The sequence below is a fragment of the Rhinolophus ferrumequinum genome, chromosome 12, assembly GCF_004115265.2.
Source record: "Rhinolophus ferrumequinum isolate MPI-CBG mRhiFer1 chromosome 12, mRhiFer1_v1.p, whole genome shotgun sequence".
NCBI lineage: Eukaryota > Metazoa > Chordata > Mammalia > Chiroptera > Rhinolophidae > Rhinolophus > Rhinolophus ferrumequinum.
This window is the reverse complement of record NC_046295.1, coordinates 1969743-1993708: the sequence shown is the minus strand read 5'-3', so window position 1 is coordinate 1993708 and position 23966 is coordinate 1969743. Positions and strand designations below refer to the sequence as shown.

Sequence of the window (23966 nt, the reverse complement as noted above, 5' to 3'; positions counted from 1 at the left end):
GTATTTTTTGAGCAAGATTTGCTGTCAGTGTTTCCCACTGCAAACTACTGGGGTAGGTGGGAGTGTTCCCCATTCCCGGGGTCCCTGAGTGGGAATGGAGAAAGCTGTAAACCTGGGATCAGGTGACATATTTTGGTCAAATTCTCAGCCCCTCTAGTTCTTAACTATGTGGCCTTGGCAAGCTATTTAAATTTTTCATTCTTGTTTTTGTTTTTTTCCCCGGGGTGCAAATTAGGAATAATAAAAACAGCTTTTCTGCTTGTTCTCAGGTAAATGGGGCCGTGCTAAAGGTTCAAGTTCCTTTCACAGTGTGATCACTTTGGAAGGTGCAAGAATGCCTGCAGCCTGTTACCAAGTCTCAGCACATTTGTCTCCATTTGGTCCACAGTTTTAGGAGAGTATTGACCGGGAGACGTCATGCTCCTGACTCCTTCATTTACATCTGCTGGCAGCCTTTTCAGGAGGTCAAGGAGGCCACGAGGCTGGCAACTTATTTCAGTCACAGGTCTTGAAATCCTTTCTCTTCCTGGGCTACCTGGCTTCTATCTTTAGGCTATGGAGCCTTTTTTCGTTTGTTTGTTTTTCTTTTTTTGGGGGGGGTGCGGGGGATGTCTTTTCCTTTATATTCAATCATTTTTCAGTATGTCCCTTTTGGGAATTCTTACTAAAGAACATGACTGAAATGGAATACACGTACAGAAGACAGGAGTTGTTTCACAAGTCTTCATTCATCAATTTAGTCAATTTACCTACTTAGCATAATTTCACTTCTTGTGTGATAATATTTGGAATAATATTCCTTCTCCCAGGATGCCAGTTTATGGTTTCATGTATCTACTGATCATAACTGTCAAGTATCCGAGTAGGAATATGCATAATAAAATGCTGACACTATAGCAGAAACAGGATGTGTTTTTAATTTTTTAAAAATGAGGTTATATTTTTATTTGTACAGTTTCACTGAGATATCACTTGATATACAACACTGTAGTTTAGGGTGTACAGTGTGATGATTTGACACTTGTATATATTGCAAAATGATAACCATAATAAGGTCCATTAAGGTGTTTTTAATGATTCATTAAATTAGTTTTAAAAAGTCTTCTTTACGTTGGTTTTCAATACATGTAAATATTTTCTTCAAACCTGATTAGTTATTTCTGTCTTCTCCTTTTCAATTGAAAAAAAAGACTAGCACCAATGCTAAAGCTCAATGCTAATGCTCAGGCATCATCATAGTGGCCTCTCAGCCTGAAGTTCATTGAACTGCTCAGCTGTTGAGAGTGGCTTTCGCAGCGACCTGCCCCCATCTCCAAGAGCGCAGGTTTAAGGCCAAAGGCGGCCCGCGGTGTGACGCGCTCTTCCGCCCACCACCGCTAGGGGCGCCCGGGCCGCACGGAACTCTGTGCGGCGGGAGCGGGCGGAGCGGGCAGGGCGGGCGGGGTGGGTGTGGCCGCAGGTGGGGGCGCATCCCGCGGCTGCGCGGGATCGCAGGGGCGCAACCCCGGCGCAGGAGAGCCGAGGGGAGGGCGCGGCAGGGCCCGCGCGGAGCAGCTGCGCGACAGCTTTGGCTTCGCGGTGCGGAGCTCCGGCAACTGTGAACATGAACCTTGTGGCGGGAGCCTTTCTCAGGATGCTCTTCCTTTTGTCTGTTCAGCCCCGGAGCACAGGAGTAGCGGGGAACACTTGTGAGTACAGTGCACCTTTCCAAACTTACACCGACAGCTTTGTGTTTCTGTTTTTAATGGACATTTACAGATGGAGTCCCTAGCCTTTTTCTGGAAATGAGGCATTTAAAAAGCATATCCAAGTCTCAGCGCTAAGATAGGATGGTGTATGATGATTTTCCTCTTGTCAAGTCTAAAATGCGCGAAGCCGGTTTTGACCTTTTTTGTCTGAGCTGAATCCTAGGCTGTTGTATGGAATATTCATTGAGGAAGCTCAAGTTCTAGTGAAACCTAAAATCCGCGTGAGAGTGTTGAGACGCGAGGAGAGACCGGCGGGAGAGTAGCGGGAGATAACAAGAGAACAGCAGGCCAATGTAGTCATGTATTGGTGGTACAAATGCTTTTTGTAGCATTGAGGCAGGAAAGGAAACCGCGGCCGGCCTTGCGGGTCCTGCATCAGCACTGAGGTTTGCCGCTGGCGCTCTGCGGAACCCGTGGGCGACCCAGAGCTCCGGTGGAGTGCAGGGTCTCCCCGCAGAGCCCACCCGGACAGCCTGGAGAAAGTCCCCTCCAAAGGGAAAACAGCTGCCATTCAGGTTTATTTACAAGGGTACTTGCTTGTATTTTGTAACATGTTGTGTTTCCTACTTGTCCTTCGGTGAGGATCTATTCTGGACCAGCACTCTGATTCTGATCTAAAGATGCTAACCCGATTGTCTCAGACGACCACAAGGCGTTTTAATCTGGAAATCAGAAAAAGTTTTAAAAGTGTTAGTGAGATTGACGGCCCCATCACAGGGCTTCTCTTTCCTTGAGGAATTTTAAGGAAGTCCCCCTTATCCTCCCTCCCAGTGCACCCTCATCAAGAATATAGACACACGTATATATTCATTTATATTAAATCAGGCTGTGGGTTATTGGAAAAGCCTGTGTGCTTTTCAAGAAAGTGCTAGTAGGCTTCTTGGGAAACTGACCTTGCTGTTGGGCATCCAGATTTAGCACTTGGGGGTCCAAGTCTGCCATCACCAGGAAGTTCACCACCAAATGGAAAGCATTGCAAAGTTACCCTCCCAAGCATTCACCCTTATATGCAGGGAGGCTGTGAGGATTTTGTACTGTCATTTAGTATTCACTCATTTAATGCCAAATTATGTGTGTGAGTCACTCCTAAAAATGAGTTTTAGTCTCCTTTATGCAAATACTGCCCTGTATTTCAGATACAATTTGAATTTAGCTTTCTGCAACAACCTTCATGAATGATTTAAATTAGGTATTTACATAAAATCTAATCCTTAGGTTCTGCAGCAGAGCATTTTTCATTTTGCTAAGAAATTTAAAATGGCTAGTACTAAATGATTTGCTTGTATAAATGAAGTGTAGAATAATTCGACATACAACACTGAAATGCAATTAAAAAGTCACTGGAGGTCATTTTACTTAAAGCAAAGATGGCTTCAGAAATCAGAGAGAAACAGAGTGCCCTGTTGCCTTTCTGGTTTCCTTAGCTGTAATTACAGGATATTGATAAGATCAGTTGTTTTGATATTTCTTTATATTTCTATTTGTAGTTTATTCCCTAAAATCCATGGAGATATCACATTCTTTTACACTGAACATCCTTTTTAGGACTCACGTCCTGTGAGGTGCTCCATGTCTCAATATCCATGCAGATGTCTGCGTGTAAATTGGATTTGTCATTCTGTCCGTGTCCCTCGCTGATGCCAATGCTAGTTTTCATATTTCAGCCTCTTTTTATTTAGATGTATTTACTAGTTATTCAATAGTCAAATTAAAGTCCTTATGTAAATCTGCATTGCTAATATCATTTTAGATGCTAAAGTTAGAATCCTCGATCACCATAAATATGGCTATTGATAGTTCTTCAAGCATCAAGTATATATTTATTTAAACCACTTTGTAGATTTAAAAATTCATAGTCTACACCAATTGCATTTGACCATTTCTTGGTGATCTCATTTTGACAGTATCATTTGTAGCAGTAGAAATAATGGTGAATGATTCTCATTGTGGTCTCGATCAGCTAATTTGCCCGAGTCAATTTGTTTTTAACTCTTGAATAATTGGAAATTGTGTATTTGTATTGCATATGTGTGTATTAGCAAGGTAGTTCAAACATTATTTGAAATCTGTTATTACTGAGTAAAGGTAGAGGGGTCTGTCTAGTCCTGCCCTATTATTTGAGAAATTCTATGGAAGAGTTTGCCATCAGGGTGGGATTTAGGCTATGAACGAGAAATGGTGAACGTCAGCATTGCTCAAGCTTTTTGATGGCTAACCTTTTTTACTTAGAAATATTTAAAAACTCAAATAATCTTTTCAGACATGACTTTCACAAAAATGAAATATTCTTGAGTACTAATAAGAAATTAATGAGAACTGTATATCATTTTTTTTAAAGAGCTTTATCTTCTTCTCACATGGTCCCAATGACAGTGTTACTCTATATCTAGTTTTCAGCAGTAAATCAGTCAGCCAGGGGGTCAGCCTGGGTGAGGATTTGTCATCAGACATCTCCTCAAGGAGCAGGACTTGCTTAAAACATCTGACATCTCAGAGGTTCTACACGTTTTGATCTGACATCTCAGAGGTTATACACATTTTGACATGAACCTTTTTAATCAATGGGACATTTTAAGTCAGGAGGATTCTGCACAGGGGGAATTGTTTCTAAATGGTCAAGATATAGGCTTTTTATTTTTTCTCTTTATTCTTTTTGAAAATGAAACAAACTGAATGGACTGCATCCTCTAAAATACGACCTAGGGCCTGATATATATATATATACATATATGTGTATATACATTATTATTATATATGTGTATACTTGTTATTGTTATTATTATTGGGGAATATTGGGGAACAGTGTGTTTTTCCAGGACCCATCAGCTCTAAGTCAAGTCATTGTTTTCCGTCTGGTTGTGGAGGGCGCAGCTCACTGGCCAAATGTGGAAATCCAACTGGTGACCTGGGTGTTATGAGCACTCTGCTCTAACCAGCTGAGCCAACCAGCCACCCCCGGCCTGATATTTTAAAAATATGAATAGCTAGCTACCTGGTCTGACTTCTAGATCTCTGTCCTTATCAAGATGAGTGTGTTATATGAAGATGTCTTCCTGAATGGAGCTCAGAGGAAAGTGTGAGTATAGATTCCAAGCTAGAGTCCTGTTTTCTAGAAGTTGTGCAGGCTGTTCTTTCCCTTCCCACAAAGAGGCACAAATGGAGAGAGGAAGGTGATAGCTCTCTGCTTTAGAATTATCCTTGTGAAAATACTATTTCTTTATGAATTTCAAGACCTTTTGGGAGGAAGAAGAAATATAATCAGAATAAGAAAATGTCAACCTTTGATAGCTTGTTTAGTGTTGTACGTCTGTCTCCTAGGTTGTCATCACTGAGGAGTAATGCTCATCTTCCCCCCGCCTTCCGAACAATACAATTGGAGGTTAATTTACAGCTGAATTATTTCTCCGTGTAAATAAAGTATAAGCTATACCTGAAAGCGCATGTCCCCTCCACACTTTCCAGTCATTGATAGGGATTATTGGATGTAAATTGTGACATTTTTAGATCCAGGGATTCAATTTAGTATGACAGAGTCGATCCTACCCTGTTACATACCAGCACTTGTAATTTTCTCTAGAAGCTTCTTTCTGTTTCCTTCCCCTGTCAAAAGTGCCCTTCTCATTGCAAGATGAAAAATATATATGTCTGGCCCACTGCAGGGGGGGCATACTCTTTGAATGGCTCTTCTGAGAGTGAAAATCTGGACTTGTTCTTGTCCATTAGTGACTCTCTTCTTCCCATTGCACCCTGCATACATAGTGAGAGGTGTGTCTGCCCATGGTTGGGGGTCCAGATCAAGCCCATTTTGTTGGCCAACATGGGTAACAAACCCATGAACTTCACGCATACCTAGCACTCGACCTAAGCAATAAACGTATTAGCACCTCAATTTGAAGATTTGTGTCAGATCTGAACCCTTTCTTCATTGGAGCGTTAACTCCTTTTGTGCCAAGGCATCACTCTGTATCGTTTTTGGTGAAAGTATATTAGTATAATCCTGTAATAGTAATTATCCCACAATATTAACCCTTTATAATATAACAACATACATATGTGATCTAATAGAGAGACACTTGCAGTGTATAAATTATCCTAATCGAATAACATGACTGACTTCAGTTATTTGGTATAAAAATATATAGTGCAGAATGGAGGAACTGAACATAATGTTACAATTGCTAACAAGTATAAAATGACAGGCATTTATTTCACCAAATGTCTACAAGTGTGTTTGCCATATGTCTCTTCTCTAGGATTTTGATTTGCAGAAATCTTGTCATTTCAGTGGGCATGGATTCTTTGTAATTACTTACTAAGTGTGAACATTCTTTATTTCTGAGTGAGTCCATTCCATCTCCCGTAATGTCATGAGTGCTAGAGGTTCAATACAGTCTATAGAGAAGTTTCCGCTTTGGCTAATAGGGACTAAAGTCCTGCTGACATTTTAACTGGTTCAGGCTCTTCTTTCCTCAGTAGCGTGCTTCGTGTTTCTCTAGAGAGAATTTGACCTACCAAGTTCATCAGTGTGACGTAGAGGGGCAGTGAATCCATCTGTGGATGGAGTAAAATGTTGGGGAAAAGGAGTCAGAATATAGGGCTAAGGGCTTTCGTGGGCACTGGAGCTGGGACTTGTTGGAAAGAGCCTTCAACGAGCTGGCAAACAGAACCTTGTGGATAGTGATTGGATACACTTCCCATACATCGAAGTCAGGACGTTTCTGAAGACTTGGAGAAAACAAAAACATTTTCTCTCCAAAAAACTTCCACAGTCCAGTGACTATCAACAGAGTGATAGGCAGCGGTAGGTAGAGCCGCGTTTTGTGGGGCCTGAGGCTTATACAATTTTGGGAAAGTAAGCCGACACAAACAGAAGGACCCTGGCTCTGAAGACACAGCACGAGTGACCCTCCCAGGCTGGGAAGGGTGCTACAGGTAGAGGACTGGAGCTTAAGAAAATGTGCTTTTCTATTGGAGTTGATTTGGGGGAAAACCCCAAATCATTCGAAAGTTCTTAAACATATTCACTAACAGACAAATTTCAATTAGCAGAGTAAATTTTCAGTTAAAATTTCCGTTTAAATCAAAAACAGAATTTGGATATAAAAGTATAAAAATAGCTCAAAAATTTTGAAGTAGTAGATCCAAGGTTTACCTGAAATTCCAGTTTTCTGAATAACAAAGATGAAATTAACCTCGGATCTTCTCTCCACTTACTTTGTAGAACCTTTCAAGGCTTGGCTTCAACGGTATTCTGCAGAGTGACTTCTCCAGTGTCCCCACGCCACCTGCCACCTATCCCCCTGTGGCGCTGGTCGCTTTAGGCGTCTGTCGCTTTCTATTGAATAACTTCTGAAAACTGAATTATTTATCTGCTTATTTCTGAAAGGCATTAAACCAAATATAATATTTTTCAAAATATAAAGACTTGTTTTACCTACTTTGAATTCTGTGGCACAGGATTATGTGTTTTAAATGTCTTTTATCATGTGTTAAGAAAGTTACTGTAACTTGTGAATCCTGGACGAAGAGGGTATGACAGCATGACCTTTGACCTTACATAGAAGCATTGTTTAATAGGCCCACAAGATTGTTTAATTATGTGGAAGAATGTACCCAAGTTTGACTTGGTCGTTTACTAGTATTTAATTAGAATTTAGACAATGAGTTATAAGCTAAATTGATGAGTTCTTTTTTTTTTCAGGTGCAAATGGTTTTATTGCCCAGTAGGACATGAATCAGTTTTTGTGTAAATTAGCAATCTTATTCTAACATTATTTTATAAATGCCTGTAAATTCCCAGTTTCTCAAAACATTCTTTTACTGGATCATTCATTGGTGAGTTTATAAATCTTGGGTCTGCATTTGTTCTATAGTTGTAGGAGTTGTGTTTTTCACTTTTGAAAATAGTGCTTTGACACGGAGTGCACATGTCTTTTAGGTGTGCACATAACATTGTGTGATACTGACTATGCTTAGTTTGGTTATATCTTGTTCATTGGAAACCTTGCTCTGCAATAATATAACAGGGAGTCTGGCTTGCATCAGAAGGAAAAAATATCCTCCTTCAGTTGTAGATAATGGGTATTACTGATTTGAAATATAATTGAAACATAAAGCCTTTGACATTTTAAGTAGTTTAAAATTAAAAACTATAGAATTTTTATTTAAATACTGGTGGTGCCAGAAAAATGTATACACATTTGAAGAGGTGTTATCTATGCATTACTTTTCGAAGTTGAATTGAATTACGGTGGCAATGTGTAGTATGATGTTCGCTCAGAAGGTGTTTTGGGGAATGATTGATTTTACTTCCAACAAGTATTACAATTTTAATACAGTTGTTTTCTTTTTTAAAATGTGTTATCATTTTTTGTCATCCTCTGTATATACCCATTTAATAGACCAGTAAAAAACAAAACAAACAAACAAACAAAAAAAAACAAAAACTTCCCTCAAAGGTTGTAAATCACAAATGAAAAAATGGTGTGATATATCCTTTCTATGTGCCTTTTATTAACTTTTTGCTTTGTAGTACTTCTGGATAAGATACTCATGGAGGGTGTGTCAGTTTTATCCAACTCGTGGAGAACCACATGAAAAAAGTTCGCTGTTTTAACTGACAAATACAGTGTTTTTGGATGTCATTCTAAGAGCTGAGATAAATGGTGTGCCAGTTATTTAAATTTATTTCGTCTGAAATCTTATTAAGATGTGACTTTTAAATACTGTCTCACTTGTGATTCCGTCACCTGCCTTCACAATTGTGCCACGGAGAAGGAAACTGTATGCCATGTGTTCCTGTGGGAGGAAGGGGCTAGTTTCAGCCCTGTTTGGAATCTGTGGCAGTTTCTATGACCTTCTGTAGCCACTTGAACGCTGAGGCTTAGACCTCATGTCCTCATTCTCCTTTCAGTATCATCCCATTCCTTGGCGTGTTCAAGACCCAGCAGAAGATTTCTCTGGGCTTGTGAGCAAGCAGTGAAATTACTGTTTGGATTCATGTGGCACTAACCTGCTGCCTCGAAACATTAAGTCAGGTGCTACCTGCAGTACTCAAGGCTGTAATTAGTTTTTAATTTAACGTCTATAAATCCTCAGGTAACCGGAGAGCTTGATAAAGTCAAGCCAAACACACTATTTCTAGGAGTGGTGAATTGATGGCAAAAGGGGCAGAGTGATCACTGTGTACATGTGCAAATTCTCGTGTCCCTTGGGGGAGCTGGATGGTAGACAGAGCTGCTGAAGGAATTAAAAACCACTGTCAGTAGTTGTCAGAGAGGCATATAGTGGATTAGGCGGCAGTTCTGTTAGGCGGAATTGCATTCTTTCCTATTTGGTACCGGGCGAAATATTCTCCACTTTGAATTTCTGAGCACGTGAGCAATTAAGAACTACAACACCGTGCTCACTTCAGCAGCACATATACTAAAAAAAGAACTACAACACCACCCCGGCCTGGGTGAAACTATTGCCTTCCCATTCCTGAGCTGCTTTGTGTTCCCGAGTTCGTAGGCAGCTATCCAGAACCCACAGTGCTTGACCTGCCTCTGAGGCCTACCCAGGTCCCGGCCCCTGTGAGTACAGTGCTGAGGTAGCTGGAAGGGTTTGATCTCAGGCCTTTAGTTGTGATAAAGAGAAACTGATTAGCATTAGAAATCAGTCATTTGATTCAGGTCATTAAAGTGACTTTAATCAAAATGTCTATTATGGAAGCAAGTATTGTAAGAACTGTTAACTATTTTAATGTCTTAGATTTGGCTGATTTAAGAAAAATAAATGTCTACTTACAGACATCTGTTCAAATGTTTGGAGGTAATCAAATTAAGGATTTGTTATTTAGCTTTACTTTTGTTTTGTTTTTGATGTTTAGACACCAGAATAGGAACATCACCACACTGAAAGTAATACATCATAAACAGAAAAAATAAATAGTTGTGTAATGTCATCAAGTTAACTAGCTGCTACATGTCTGTGATTCTTTGGCTTCTTTGCAATACGTCAGTTCATGGAAGTTGTGACAGGAAAACCTGTCCTTTCAGGCATATCCTTTGCTATTCTGAAACGCACAATCATTGCTGAGACTTAACAAAATTGGGGAACTGAGGAGGATACGTTGAATAGAGTTGAAGATATATTTAAGAGAGTTTAAGGAAGCAAACACCAAATTGCTCTTTGCTTTCTTAAAGTTACAAGGAAAATGTCTGAAAAAAAAATTTTCAGACATAGTACACAGTAGAGTTGAGTTACCCGTTGGTCTCAGAGTCAGTTACCCATTAGAGAAAATGAAATGCTTGATTTTGAACTATATATATATAGTTCAGGGATAAGAAGACACAATATTGGTTTCCTTGATCATAAGAATACAATTTTGATGATAATAATTTACTATTCTTTGTCACGATGAACCACTAACCCGAAAACCTGATCTTTGAGAGATATACGTCACTACTGATGAGTAATATCATTCCTTCTTATAAGTGACCTGTCATTTGTTGGGAGACAGACTGCATGTTTGCCTAGAAAAAGATCCTTTACCTTGTGAGTATTGTGGCAAGGTGAAGCAGGAGGGAGTGGGAAGATACAATTTGTAGGCTAGCACACATTTTAACGTGAGGAGGACATGTGTTGTGTCATTAACCATGGTCCCATTCCCCAGGGAGGACCCTGGGAGCTGCTTCTCGGCTCCACGCCAGCGCCCCCGTCAGAACCTCCGTGAGCATCTTCCTGCTCCATTTTCCTGCACGGAGATGACCGGCTGTCATTACCGGGGTCAACAGGCATGGGCTTGGCTGGGCATCAAGGTGCTCTTCCTCCTTCACTGCTTCCCACGGGATCCATTCCCTCAGATGTCTTCCACTGTCACTTCATCGCACAGATGTGGGAGGGCCTGAGAGGGAAGGTGGCAGCGAGAATGACAAAGTGGCACCGCACACAAAGAACGCTTTCCAGGCCTTAAAGGTTGTTTGATTGTATGTGGAGTGATAGAAATTGGAGTGTCAGGATTGGGATATTGGCCAACATCTCTCGGTGATAAATGACAGAGGAGCCAATCAAATGCACCTAAACAAAAAGGGGTCTCATGTCCGCACGGTTGGATGCAGTACTGACTATGCCATCAGGGTCCGCCTCTCCTCAACTTTCAGCCGGTGTTCCCCACGCTGCGTGGTGCTCAGGCAGCATTCTGTGGGCAGCCCCATGACCCAGGTCAGACCGCCGCAACACTAACAGGGAGAATGCTCTCCTCCACTGGGGCTTTGGCCCCCTTCCCCTTGAAGCTCTAAGCACTTATTTATTTGTGCCCTCACCCATGCTCCAAAGAGCAGCGGCTTCATTTTTCTTTGTGGTTGTTCCCACTCCCTAATCCACAGAGATCACGGTGGTCCTGGGAGACAGTGGGTTCTCTATATGTATATTTGTTGAGTGAGTGAAGAGGTGAGTGATTCTCCCCCAAAACATCCAGAAAATGTGATACTATAGTTGTTAGATATTTTTGTTAAATTTTGTACATTTTTAAAGTCACGTGGTCTTCTAGAAGCATGAACAATTAATCCTTTCATGTTCATCGTGGGTATTTAAAAAATTGTGCAACAGTTTTCCATTGTTCTTCAATCATGTAACAGGAAGAATTAAATAATTTTGTCTCCAGTTTTCACCGGAGAAAATTGAGAAACTTAAATGATAAGAAATTAGTCTAAACTTTCAAAATAAATGATTTCTTCACTCAAGAAATATTTATTAGGTACTTTCTCCATGAAGTGACTTATATACAAGTAACATTTATAGAGTGAAACTGTGATTGATGACAATTGCAATACAGGTATGTAGGTAATTCATGTGAACAATGTGTGAGCAGAAGAATTAAAAGATGCATACTTCATTGCTCTGTGACCATTTTAACAATTTGAGTGTAGCTTGTGGAATATTAGACTTTGTCCCTTAAAACGGACATTTCAGATTTATATGCAAGCAAGGCAGTTCTTCAGTTGATGAGCTGTGGCTACTTAAAATCTTTCAAAACTAAGTATCTAGGGCAATATCAATACTAATATGAGTTAATAGCTGAATTTCCCAAGTGTGTCTTTTTGGGCACTATGTTGGAAGGGTTTCAGATTTTTGAAATTGTGTCTTGCAGTAGCCAACTTTCCAACACTGCTAAATGCTAACCACAGAACCTAATAGGCCACGTGGAGCTGCTGTCTGGCTCTCCAGGCACAGGTGAGTTTTCATCCATCGCAGACATCTCTCAGCATCTGTCCTGAGCGGCGTGCATTTCCTTCTCTGAAGAACAGTGTGTCTGCCTTGAGTTCACAGATATCATCAGTTGCATCTGAAATGCTCTGGTTTGATGGGCTCAAATTGAAATATGCACTAAATCAGAACTTCAGGGGTGGGGTGAAGAATTGCCAATTTTCAAAATGCCCCCTGTGCTTTTTACTCCTGTTGAAGTTTGGTGACAATTACGCTGATGTAAGGGGTTAGAGGTCCTGCCTGGGGCCCTGGGACAGCCCCTAGCAGGTACCCTTTAGCCAGAACGCCTGTTTCACTCTCACTAGTATATTGGGAAGCCATCTAATTTAATGTATGAAAAGGGTCCTTTGGGTGTCAGTGTCTGTAAAACTACGGCTGTGTCAATTTCTACCCTGAATTTTATTGCACAGAATTGCACAGTCTTGACAAATCTAGAGATGTTACTTTCTCCTAATGCAGAAATGTTCTCTTCTTTCCATTTGTGAACTCTTTCTGAAAAACAGCTGAGTGCAGTGGATTGTTGAATTTTACTGCCATGTCACGTTTAAGGAGGAGCAAAAATGTCTTTTGCAGTCAGTGCTTTGTGGGCGATGCCTTTCTGTTAGTGAGAGCCCCTCTCCTCTATGTTTTCCTTCATTCCGCTATCACATACCTACCCCACACCAGGTCTGGAAATTAAGATGGCATGCTTTTCCTGTTAGAAGGAATTTGGCTGTTTCAATGTTTTAAGGTCAATATATGTCAGGGTTGATATATAACTTATATATGGAGGTTTAAGGTTGTAGCTCTCCAACTTACACTTAATTGAATTCAGTAAACATTTATCAAGAGCCTACCATGCGCCAGGCATTGCAATGGAAGTTGAAGAAATAAAGATAAATATTGTTTCTTTACAAAAACCTGCAGATCCTATGAGAGAAGTAGGCTGATTCATTAAAGCAGCTCTCGTTGTAATTTAGAACCACCCCTATCACTGGGAGTCTGTCCCTTTTGCTGAATGTAAGTTTTCATTGGCCATGGGTGAACAATAATTGGGATTGTTAAAATTTGCCTTTCGAATAGGTCTCAATTCTTGTCTTCTTTGGGTACCGAAGTAGGACAATCTGAAGGAAAGGAACAATTCTCCTTTCACAGCTTTGGTTCCTCTAAGTTTCCGCAGAGCTACATACACAGTATTGTACGATTCTAAAACCGTGAAGGAATAGACTTGATTCTTTCAGTTGCAAGGTCAAGTGCAAGAGCTAAGTTTTTCAAGTAGGATCCTGGAAATGTAAGTTTTTTGTTTGTTTGTTTCTTTGTTTGTTTTAAAAAAACAACTCTAAGGTTATGTGTTTATCTCCTTCCTCAGTGAAGTTATTTAAATCATAGCCTTCACTCAAGTGAAGTCTCAGGGTTGTTGGTAAAGAGACAGCAGCCTCCCCCCACCCTTTAATAGGTTATTTTTCTGGAGCAATTTTAAGTTCACAGCAAAATTGAGCAGAAAGTACAGAGATTCCCATATGCCCTCTGCCCCCTCTCCCCACACCCCACCCTCACAGGCACGGCGTTCTCCACTGTCAACCTCCCCCACCAGAGTGGTGCATTTGTTATAACTGATGGACCTACACTGACACCTGAAAGTTACCCAAAGTCCATAATTCACAGTTTACTCCTGATGTCGTGCATTCTGTGGCTTTGGACAAATGTATAGTGACACTTATCCACCGTTGTGGTAGCATGCAGAGTAGTTTCACTGCCCTAAAAATCCCCTGTGCTCTATCTATTTATCCCTTAAACACTGGCAACCACTGATCTTTTTACTGTCTCCATAGTTTTGCCTTTTCTAGAATATGATACAGCTGGAATTCTACAGTATGTATGTAGCCTTTTCAGATTGGCTTATTTTACTTAGTGATATGCAATCAAGTTGCCACAGGTCGTTTTGTTACTGGGAATGACATTGTACCTCGGCTCTTTGTCTTCTTGAAAAAAGAATTCAGTCAAGAGACAGTCTGTGCAGCACAGAACAGCAAGAAATTCATTAGAAAAAGCAAATACACTCTGAGACATGGAGCGGGCTGACCCAAGAGACGGACGCAGGCTTTCCTTACATCGTGTGAGGGTTTTTATCTCTATGGGTAGAATTATTCCCCACCCCCCACGCCCACCTCCAGCACCTCTCATTCTTTCATCTGGCATGCCTAGTACTCCCTTCTCGCTCCCCAGGTTGTCTGAGCTCATTACAACGGCCCTGAGTAGCAGGGTGTACATTCTGAGAAGCGGAATGCTCTCTCGATCTCAGTCTCTCTCTCTCTCTCTCTCTCTCTCTCTCTCTGTCTCCCTCTCCCCCCTCTTTCTCTCTCTCTTCTAACAACACATCCCTTTGATTTAGGGTCATGTGTGAGCCTGGAATCCTGGCAGGCCAATGAGGCATTTGTGTCCTAAGTGAGGGCACAAGGGGTCTTGACCCAAGTGGGAGCTGCAGCAAGGGGCTTTCTATCCAGGGCTAGGACTCTCCTTCTCCTGCTCATTTCTATCTACCCATCCTATCATTCCCCTCTCAAGAGTTTGAGACCCTGAACTCTTAGGAAAGGGGACAATGTGTCTCTTCTGTATCTACTTCCTGCTGAAAGGAGGTGATGTTGTAGTCAGGATCTCATCCTCTTGCTCTCTGTAAAAAGGAAGGAGGTGTTGTCCCTGTACTTTCAGCAGATGGGAGGCAAAAGCTGCGAGTGACGGTGTCGAGAGGAGACTGGTATAAATCTGAGTCTTCTGTGTCCGGAGGGACAGTTTGGAATCCCTGGAGGACCATCATTTTTAAGTAAAACTGTTGTAATCTGGAGGAAATAAATGTGACAAGTAGATTAAAAAGACATGGGCCGAATAGCAGTAGAATCAATATACAAACTAAAAGCCATAATAAGGGTAGAAACAAAGTCATGGAAGGTAGCATGTCTTTTACCGCCTGCCCGATAGAGTCAGTCATTGGACATTCCTTTGCAAAATTATGAAGCTATTCAGCCTGATTATATATGTCTTTTTAATATCTTCTTCTACTTGACTGGTGGCATTTACATAAGCACAGCAAGTCTTACTAATTACTGCACATACTCTCCCTGGTTCAGTTAATAAGTAACCAAGGACTAGTCGGTGGTCAAAGACAACATTTGCAAACAGATCGAGGCAGCCCCGGAGATTCTGGAGGGCGGCTCCGACGCCTTGAGCTAGAGCAGCTCTGCCTTCGTTAGGGTGGTTAAAGTAGCCTCACAATAGGCAGATCCTCCCCAAAGGGCTGCTAGACCAACGGCAGCGCCAGTACCGACTAAATGAGTCCTACGGCCCGTTTGGCTCGGGGGTGAGTGATGTTATGAACCGTGATTGATAGGCCCCGAAGGCCTAAAAACCCTAAGGCACGTCCTTCAAACTGAGACTTGTCAATACATGTGTAGCCAGGGCGATAGGAGAGTGGTGGTAGACCCTACCTGGCAACTTTTCGTTGGGTAGTTCATTTTGAGGAGGGCCACAGAGAAATAAATACCCTGGAGGGGGGTACAAGCTCAATGTGGGAGGAGGACTTAAACCACGTGGTCAGACCTGGGCCCCAAGGAGGAGCTCCGTTGTATTGGGGAGAGGAAAGGTCTCCCCTCAGCCCAGCATCCCTGGGCCCTATTGGTACCCATCCTGCTCTTGGAGGTAGGTGGCGAAGTTTCCAAGATGTTGTTGCCTGTCTGTCGTGAGCTTTGTGACTAGCTGGACACCAGAAGGTAGTATTTGGAGTGCCCCTTCTAGAAATGTCAAACGTAATGGGCTAATAAGGGGACTGGACAGACAAGAGGTAGCCTCCCTCTCGATATGTACAGAAGTGACAAGGGCTGGATGTGGGTGTCCAGTCGAGGGTTCTGACCCTCGTTGTCTCAGAGCGATTAACTAGTGGGTGAGGGCAGTGCAGCCCAGACATGGAGCTGAGGGGTCTAAGCTGACAACCAAGGGAGTACTGTGGAGGAACTCTTTAGGGACCCCAGACAGAAAGGTAAGGCTGAGATTAAAACGGGCAGGCTGAAACTGGGGAGAGGAGGGATGTTTCCAGGCTGCGTATGGCGTGTCCAGCAGTCAGAGAGGCCATTTCCCTTTGCGATTATGTTGGGAAAGTTTGCAAGGGTGTTAGTCTCCCGCTCTCCCTGAAAGGGCTGGGACTGTAATAGAACTAGGAGAAGTAATATCACGTTGACGATTTAGCCTGATTGTATAAGAAACAATTATTTAGTGGGGTACCAGGAAGGATATAAGTAAAAAAAGAATAAGAGCTGGGAGGAAAATCAAATAGTAAATAGTAGTCAGGTGTTAGTTATTAGTACTTAGCGGCACTTTCTTGAACAGTAGCTTGAGGTCTTCTAGAGGTTTGCAGGAGCACTGGGATCCAGATGGCACAACTTCTCCTTCCTCACCTTTCCAGGGTTTTATCTGGGAGTGATGGATCTAGCTAGAGACTCCTGGCACCTTGATAGTTGTAGGGGTAGAAAGTAACACAGTGAAAGGCCTCCCATAGAAAGCATCATAAGGGCTGAGTTATAGGGAAGCCTGCGGGTGAGCTCGAACCTGCAATAGAGCTATTGGTAGAAGGTTAAGCCATGGTTGAGAGGTTTCTTGACAGAGCTTTCCAGAGCCATTTTCAAGTCTGATTTGCTCATTTTACATTTCCTCTAAGGTACAGGCCAATGGTAAGGAACAGGCTGAGTATGAGCCCAAATCTGGGGGCTCTATTTATCTCCATAAACCAAATAGGTTTTAGAGGAAATAGGTCCAGAGTGAGCCATCAAGACAGAATAAATGGCTCCCATATCAATCAGGAAATTAACAGGCTTACCTGTCATGTCAAGGGTGACCTGCAGTGCCTCCCCTGTGATGAGAACAGCCTTTTTTTTGGGGGGGGGGTAGGGGAGCAGCTGGGAACCTCAGTCAGTCACAGCCATTTATAGGGAAGGAGTTAATCCCTGCTCCCTTCAAAACAGGGGAGGAGGGTCCCTTCTCTAGTGCCCTTTTCATTTGCATAGGGGCAGCAGCTGCTTTGCAGGATTAGGACACCCCTCACTCCCATGGTCTGAGCTGGCGCGTCCAAAGCAGGCTCCTTTACCTGGTGTTCTTCTTCTGGGGCTGCTGGGGTGGCCCTGAGGTGGCTCTGGTCTTGGCCTGTCTATAACTGCAGCCAAAAGTCTGGCCTGTCTCTGGCCTTGTCTGTGGTTTAGTTGTTTCTTTCCTCTTTTTTGTTTTGTTTTGTTGGTTTTGTTTTGTTTTTGTCTGAGTTGTTAAAGATATTTAAATAAATTCTTTGTCCTTGTCTGCTGTGTTTTCCCAACAATAAGACCTCACCCGACCCCATCAGCTCTAATGTGTCTTGTGGAGCAAAAATTAATATAAGACCTGGTCTTACTTTAATCTAATTTAAGACCAGGTCAATAATATGATATGATAATATAATATAATATAATAATACCCAGTCTTATTTTAATATAAGACTGGATCTAATGTAATATAATATCAGGTCTTATATTAATTTTTGCTCCAAAAGACGCGTTAGAGCTGACGTTGTGGTTAGGTTTTATTTTCAGGGAAGCATGGAAGGATCTGAGCCTTTTTATCAAGATGTAACAATGGGTCACAATTATAATATCTTGTCAGGTTAGGGAAAACGTCAGGCCAAGCTTCCTTACACTGGCCTATATCTGATACCGAGAAGGACACGTGAACTCTAGCAGTCTCAAAATACAGAATTTATATAATTATTAGTAAAACTTAGTTCTTACTGTTGTGGAGAAACCACGGACCTAATTAAGATAATATAAAACATAGAAAATTATTTTGTTGATTTATATGATTTTTGTTTTTTTAGGCAGAAAGCTCTTATAATATCAGTAGCAGGCCAATAGTCTAATAATTGTCTTAGCAGAGAGAGAAAACTTAACTCTAATTTTGTGCCAGCTTACTTTTGTTGTTTAAATTTATTTAATTAATCTTATTTTACCTTAACCGTATATAAAATTTTTTCAAGATTTTTTTTTCAGAAACCTTTTATAACTTTTCTAGTCCCTCTCAGTTTGTGTCTTCTCACTTATTTAGAAATAACTATTCTCAGGATAAACTATGTTTTTTTTAGTTTCTTAAAGAATGTATTTTTGAAAACATACATTATCTTTAAATTAATTAAAATGTATAACCTTGGAACCTTAATTTCTATTGGCAACCGAAATGTTATCAACCAACATGTCCGTTGGCCAATCCTCCCAATGTGTGGGGCAGGCTGAGTAATGAACTGTTCTCTGAGCATTATCTCCCCCTCAGGAGAATCAGAATCTGTATTTGTATATTTAGTGAGAGACTCTGAGTAGCTCCCTAAGTCTGTCTTTATTTGGAGGAGGTCTTGGATGGAGAAGGGGACCTGCACCCTCCTACAGCTGCCTGTTAGGCCTCCCCTTACCTCCTGGAGCGGGCAGACCCTTGGGGCACAAGGGGACCCTGGGCATGGAGGCAAAGGTCCTTGTGGGTCTGAGGAGACGTAGTTAGGAGGTGCCATCTCCTGTGGTCCCTTAGGGGGAGGGGTTCCGAGGACATGTGTTGGGCTGTCCCCGAGATCAGGACCTCTGGGTGGATGAGTTAATATGGTAGAACTGAAGGGTCTGTCTTACCAGAGCGACAGAGGTCTGAGTCATCTCTGAGGGACATAAAGGAATGGGCACATGGCACTTTCGTCATTTTTCTAGTTATTGATAGAAGAGGTCCAATTGTAAGATGGTATTATAGTTTAGACTGCTATTTTCAGGCCAGCCTTTTCTCTCCCTGTCCCCTAATTTATATTGCGGCCAAGCCATATTGTAGAGGAAGATGAGCCTCTTCTTCTTATTGTCTCAGGTCAGACTTGTTCCAGTGTAGTAGAATACAGCCAAGGGGGGATTCCTGACAGAGTTCTGGTTATCCATCTATGAGAAAAGACAGCAGGAGACGGGGGAGAAGGGCGTTCCCTCTCCATTCCCTGTGTCTAAAATACCTTCCAAGGCAGAGTGTCCCCTGTTTCAGACTGTGGGACAGGCCAGTTCCCGTCCCCGAGCTACAGAATTATACGCATCCTTTACTGCGTGCTTCACCTCATGTCCGCCCAAGCTATGGACTTAATGCAGACCTCATGTCGTGCTGGCTGGGGAGCGACCCCTCTCTGCTTCCCCTCCCCTTTGTACTTGGGAGTGGTGAGATCCTGAGTCTCGTGTTTGTCCCTTTCTGTGTAAGTGTTCCCTGGCAGCTGCCTGATGCAGCCAGCCTTCAAAGTGGCTGTGTGAGCCTGGAATCCTGCTGGGCCAGTAAGGCAGCGGTGCTCTAAGTGAGGGCAGGTGTAAGGGTCCTGGACCTAAGTAGGAGCTGCAGCAAGGGGCTTTGTAACCTGGGCTGGGTCTGTCCCTCTCCCACTCATTTCTATCATATTTACCTACCCTATTTATCAGTTTCACGTCTTGATAGCTTATTTCTTTATATTGCAGAATAATATTCCAATATATGGATATACCACAGTTTGTTTATCCATTCTCTACTAAAGGACGCCTTGGTTGCTTCCAAGATTTGTCAATGAATGAAGTTGCTATAAACATTTGTGTGCGTATTTTTGTGTGGACATAAGTGGACAACCCCTTTAGGTAAATACCAAGGATCAGATTTGTTGGAGGGTATAGAAGGAATATGTGTAATTTTGTAAGACTTCATCAAACTGTCTTCCAAAAAGGCTGTACCATTTGCATTCTCATCAACACTGAGTGAGAGCTGCTGCTGCCTGAATCCTCGCTAGCATATGGTGTTGTCAGTGTTCCAGATATCGGCCATTCTGATAGTTGTGTAGTGGGGTCTCATTGTGTTTTCTTTATAACTAAAATTTTTAATTACGTATGACGTATGACAATATTATATTAGTTTCAGGTGTACAACATAGTGATTAGACATTTATATACCTTATGAAGTGATCACCCTGATAAGTCTACTACCCATCTGACAACATACATAGTTATTATATATTATGACTGTTTTTATAACTGGCAATTTGTACATTTTAATCCCTTCCTGTTTTCACACAGCCCCTCAACCCCCCTCCCATCTGGCAACCATCAGTTTGTTCTCTGTATCTATGAGTTTTGTTTGTTTATTTTGTGTCACATCAATGTCCGAGTGGATGGTACCCAGGGGTAAGGTGTCTGACTCGGGGAGCTGGGAGAAGATACGTGGAGCTGGAAGCAGAGCAGACATGTTTTATTTACAGGCTTCCTGGGACCAGCCAGGGGTTTCTCACTGTTGCACACAGCTGGTCATTCTCAGATTACAACCTGTAGCCAGTAGCAGCCTCATAACTCACAGCATCCTGTGTCTCATCACCCCACAGCACCCGCCCTTGGGCACAGGTCCAACAGCCCCATTGCTCAGCAGTCCCGTACAATACAGCTTATCTTCTCAACCGTGTCTCTGCCTTAGCCCCCGGGCTCCGTTCTTTGCTCCAGCCATCCCCTAAAGTGCTCAGACCCCTTTATGCCATACAGAGACACAGGAGGCACACAGCCAAGGTGCTGACATGAGAGTACATAAACAGTAACATCAGGATGGATGGTTCCTGCGTGACCTATCTTATCTGACCGACAGGCCGGCCAGGGTCACTAGCTGGTCGGGGGAGGGAAGCCTGACTAACTCTATTCTCCCTACATTTTGTTTTCAGATTCCACTTACACGTGGAATGATATGGCATTTGTCATTCTCTGTCTGACTTATTTGAAGGTTCCCTTTGTCCACATCCTCGCCAACACTTGTGTGTAGATTTATTGATGATAGCCATTCTGGCAAATGTGAGGTGATAGCTTATTGTGTTTTTTATTTGCATTTCTCTGACGATTAGTGATGTTGAGCATCTTTTCATATGTCTATTGGCCAACTGTCTGCCCTTTTTGGAGAAATGTATATTCAGGTCTAGTGACCATTTTTTAATCTGATTATTTTTTTGGGGTGTTGTATGAGTTCCTTATATATTTTGATATTAATCCCATATCAGATATATCATTAGCAAATATTTTCTTCCATTCAGTAGGATGTCTTTTTGTTTTGTTTATGGTTTCCTTTGCTATGCAAAAACTCTTTAGTTTGATGTAATCCTATCTGTTTATTTTTCTTTTTGTTTCCCTTGTCCGAGGAGGCATATCAAAAAACATATTACTAAGAGTAATGTCAAATAGTTTACTGCCTATGTTTTCTTCTAGGAGTTTTATATCGTTTTGGATCTTACATTTAAGACTTTAATCCATTTGGAGTTTATTCTTGTATATGGTGGAAGAAAGTGATCCAGTTTCATTCTTTTGCTTGTATCTGTCCTGTTTTCCCAACATCATTTGTTGAAGAGACTGTCTTTGCCCCATTGTATATTTCTGCCTCCTTTATCATAGATTAATTGACCATATAGTCATGGGTTTATTTCCGGGCTCTCTAGTCTGTTCCATTGATTTTTTGTGTCTGTTTTTATGCCAGTACCATGCTGTATTGATTACTATAGCCTTGTAGGATTGTTTGATATCAGGTAGCATGATACCTCTAATTTTGTCATCTGTCTCAAGATTTGAGGTCTTTTGTGGTTCCATACAAATTTTAAGCTTATTTTTTCTAGTTCTGTATAAAATGCCATTGCTATTTTGATAGGGATTGCATTGAATCTGTAGATTGCTTTGGGTACTATAGACATTTTAACAATGTTAATTCTTCTATTCATGAGCATTATGTATGCTTCCATTTATTTGTATCTTCAATTTATTTCTTCAGTGTCTTACAATTTTTTAAGTACAGATCTTTTACCCCCTTGGTTAAATTTATTTCTAGGTATTTTATTATTTTTGATGCTATTGTAAATGGGATTATTTTCGTAATTTCTCTTTCTGATACTTTGATATTGGTGTATAAAAATGCAACCAATTTCTGAATATTAATTTTGTATCCTGCTACTTTACTGAATTTATTTCTTAGTTCCAATGGTTTTTTTGGTGGATTCTTTAGTGTTCTCTATATATAGTATCATGTCATCTGCAAATAATGACAATTGTACTTCCTCCTTTCCAGTTTGGATACCTTTTATTTCTTTGTCTTGTCTGATTGCTGTGGCTGGGACTTCCAGTGCTATGTTGAATAAAAGTTGTAGAAGTGGACATCCTTGTCTTGTTCCTGATCTTAAACGGAATGCTTTTCGCTTTTTCCCATTGAGTATGATGATAGGTGTGGGTTTGTCATATTTGGCCTTTATTATGGTGACATATGTTCCCTCTATTCCCACTTTGTTGAGAGTTTTTATCATAAATGGATGCTAGATTTTGTGAAATGCTTTTTCTACATCTATTGTTAGGACCATATGATTTTTATTTTTAATTTTGTTCATGTGGTGTATCACGTTAACTGATTTGTGGATATTGGACCAAATTTGCACACCAGGTGTTGTCACACAGCAGCCTAGTCGTCTGTCCCTTCCAACCTTTCCTTAGGAAAGAGGGTTGCGGGGTTGTCTGCCTTAGGGGTTGAGTTAATAAGTCTCCTCTCTTGGTCCCAGTATGCTGGGTCTGCAGTCAAAGACGAATAAGTTTCCTCTAGGGAGGGACGACTTAAGCCAGATGGGACCCCAGGGACCCCCATGAGTTTGCCCTAAGGCTTAGAGGAATTCCTCCTCCCAAGTTCCCTCACAGGCTGCTGACGCATGTCTCATGTGGTAGGAACCTTGTTGTGCAAGGAACAGTAATTGAGCAAAACCACCTTGCTCCCGGTTTATCTCATGGGAAAATAATGCTGAGACCTGCTCCCCCGGGGCTGGACATACCGCACCATTGGTCATCTGGGAACGGCATGCATAGGTTGCTTTGGGACACAATGATTGGGTATTGGCCATAAGCTGATTGTCTTGGTGGTGTTAGAGGTTTGCAGACCCTGCCCAGAATCACGTAATGCCCAATTGTAAAAATCAATAAATACCCATGGGGACCCGATTTGGGGCTCCAGTCTCTTGTGACTGCGAGACCCTTGGTCCTCTGTGGCTTTCTTGCAATATTTGTGTCTTTGTCTTTATTTCTTTAATTATTACTTAGCCCTCGCCGCCTCCCTTGTTGTTCCCACTGCTTGTGTTGTGCAGGTCGCAACAACCAGGAATGAATCCCACTTGATCATGGTGTATGATCTTTTTAATGTATTGCTGAATTCAGTTTGCTAATATTTTGTTGAGGACTTTTGCATCTATGTTTATTAGGGATATTGGCCTTTACTTTTCTTTTTTTGTAATGTATTTGTTTGATTTTGGTATCAGAGTAATGGTGGCCTTGTAAAATGAGGTTGGGAGCCTTCCCTCCTGCTAGATTTTTTGGAATAGTTTGAGGAGAATAGGTGTTAATTCTTTTTTTGAATGTTTGGTAAAATTCACCTATAAAGCCATCTAGTCCAGAGCTTTTGTTTGTTGGGAGCGTGTTGATTACTGATTCAATTTCGTTGGTAGTAATCGGTCTGTTTAGATTTTCTGTTTCTTCTTGATTCAGTCTTGGAAGGTTGTATGCTTGTAGGAATTTATCTATTTATTCCAGATTATATAATTTGTTAACATATGGTTGCTCATAATATTTCTTAATTTTTGTGTGTGTTTCTTTGGTGTCTGTTGTCACTTCTGTTTCATTTATGATTTTGTTTATTTGGGTCCTCTCTCTTTCTTGATGAATCTGGTTAAAGGTTTGTCACTTTTGTTTATCTTTTTTAAAAAAACAGCTATTGTTTTAATTGATCTTTTGTATTGTTTTTTGTTTTGTTTTGTTTTGGTCTCTATTTCATTTATTTCCACTCTGATCTTTACTGTTTCCTTCCTTGTACTCCCTTTGGGTTTATTTTGCTGTTCTTTCTACAGTTTTCTTAGGTGTAAAAATAGACTTTTGATTTGAGGTGTTTCTTGTTTCTCTAGGTAGGCCT

The 23966-nt window shown here is 41.4% G+C and overlaps 1 protein-coding gene across 1 annotated transcript in view; it reads left to right on the top strand.

The window, feature by feature from the left end:
* Positions 1-1498: 1498 nt before the first annotated feature.
* The window catches only part of LOC117031552 (contactin-associated protein-like 3), a 195914-nt gene continuing 173446 nt past the window's right edge, over positions 1499-23966 (top strand). The window contains exon 1 of the mRNA XM_033122038.1: positions 1499-1688. Within this exon, the coding sequence (XP_032977929.1) occupies positions 1604-1688 (85 nt within the window). The 5' untranslated portion in view covers positions 1499-1603. The remainder of the gene's footprint in view (positions 1689-23966) is intronic.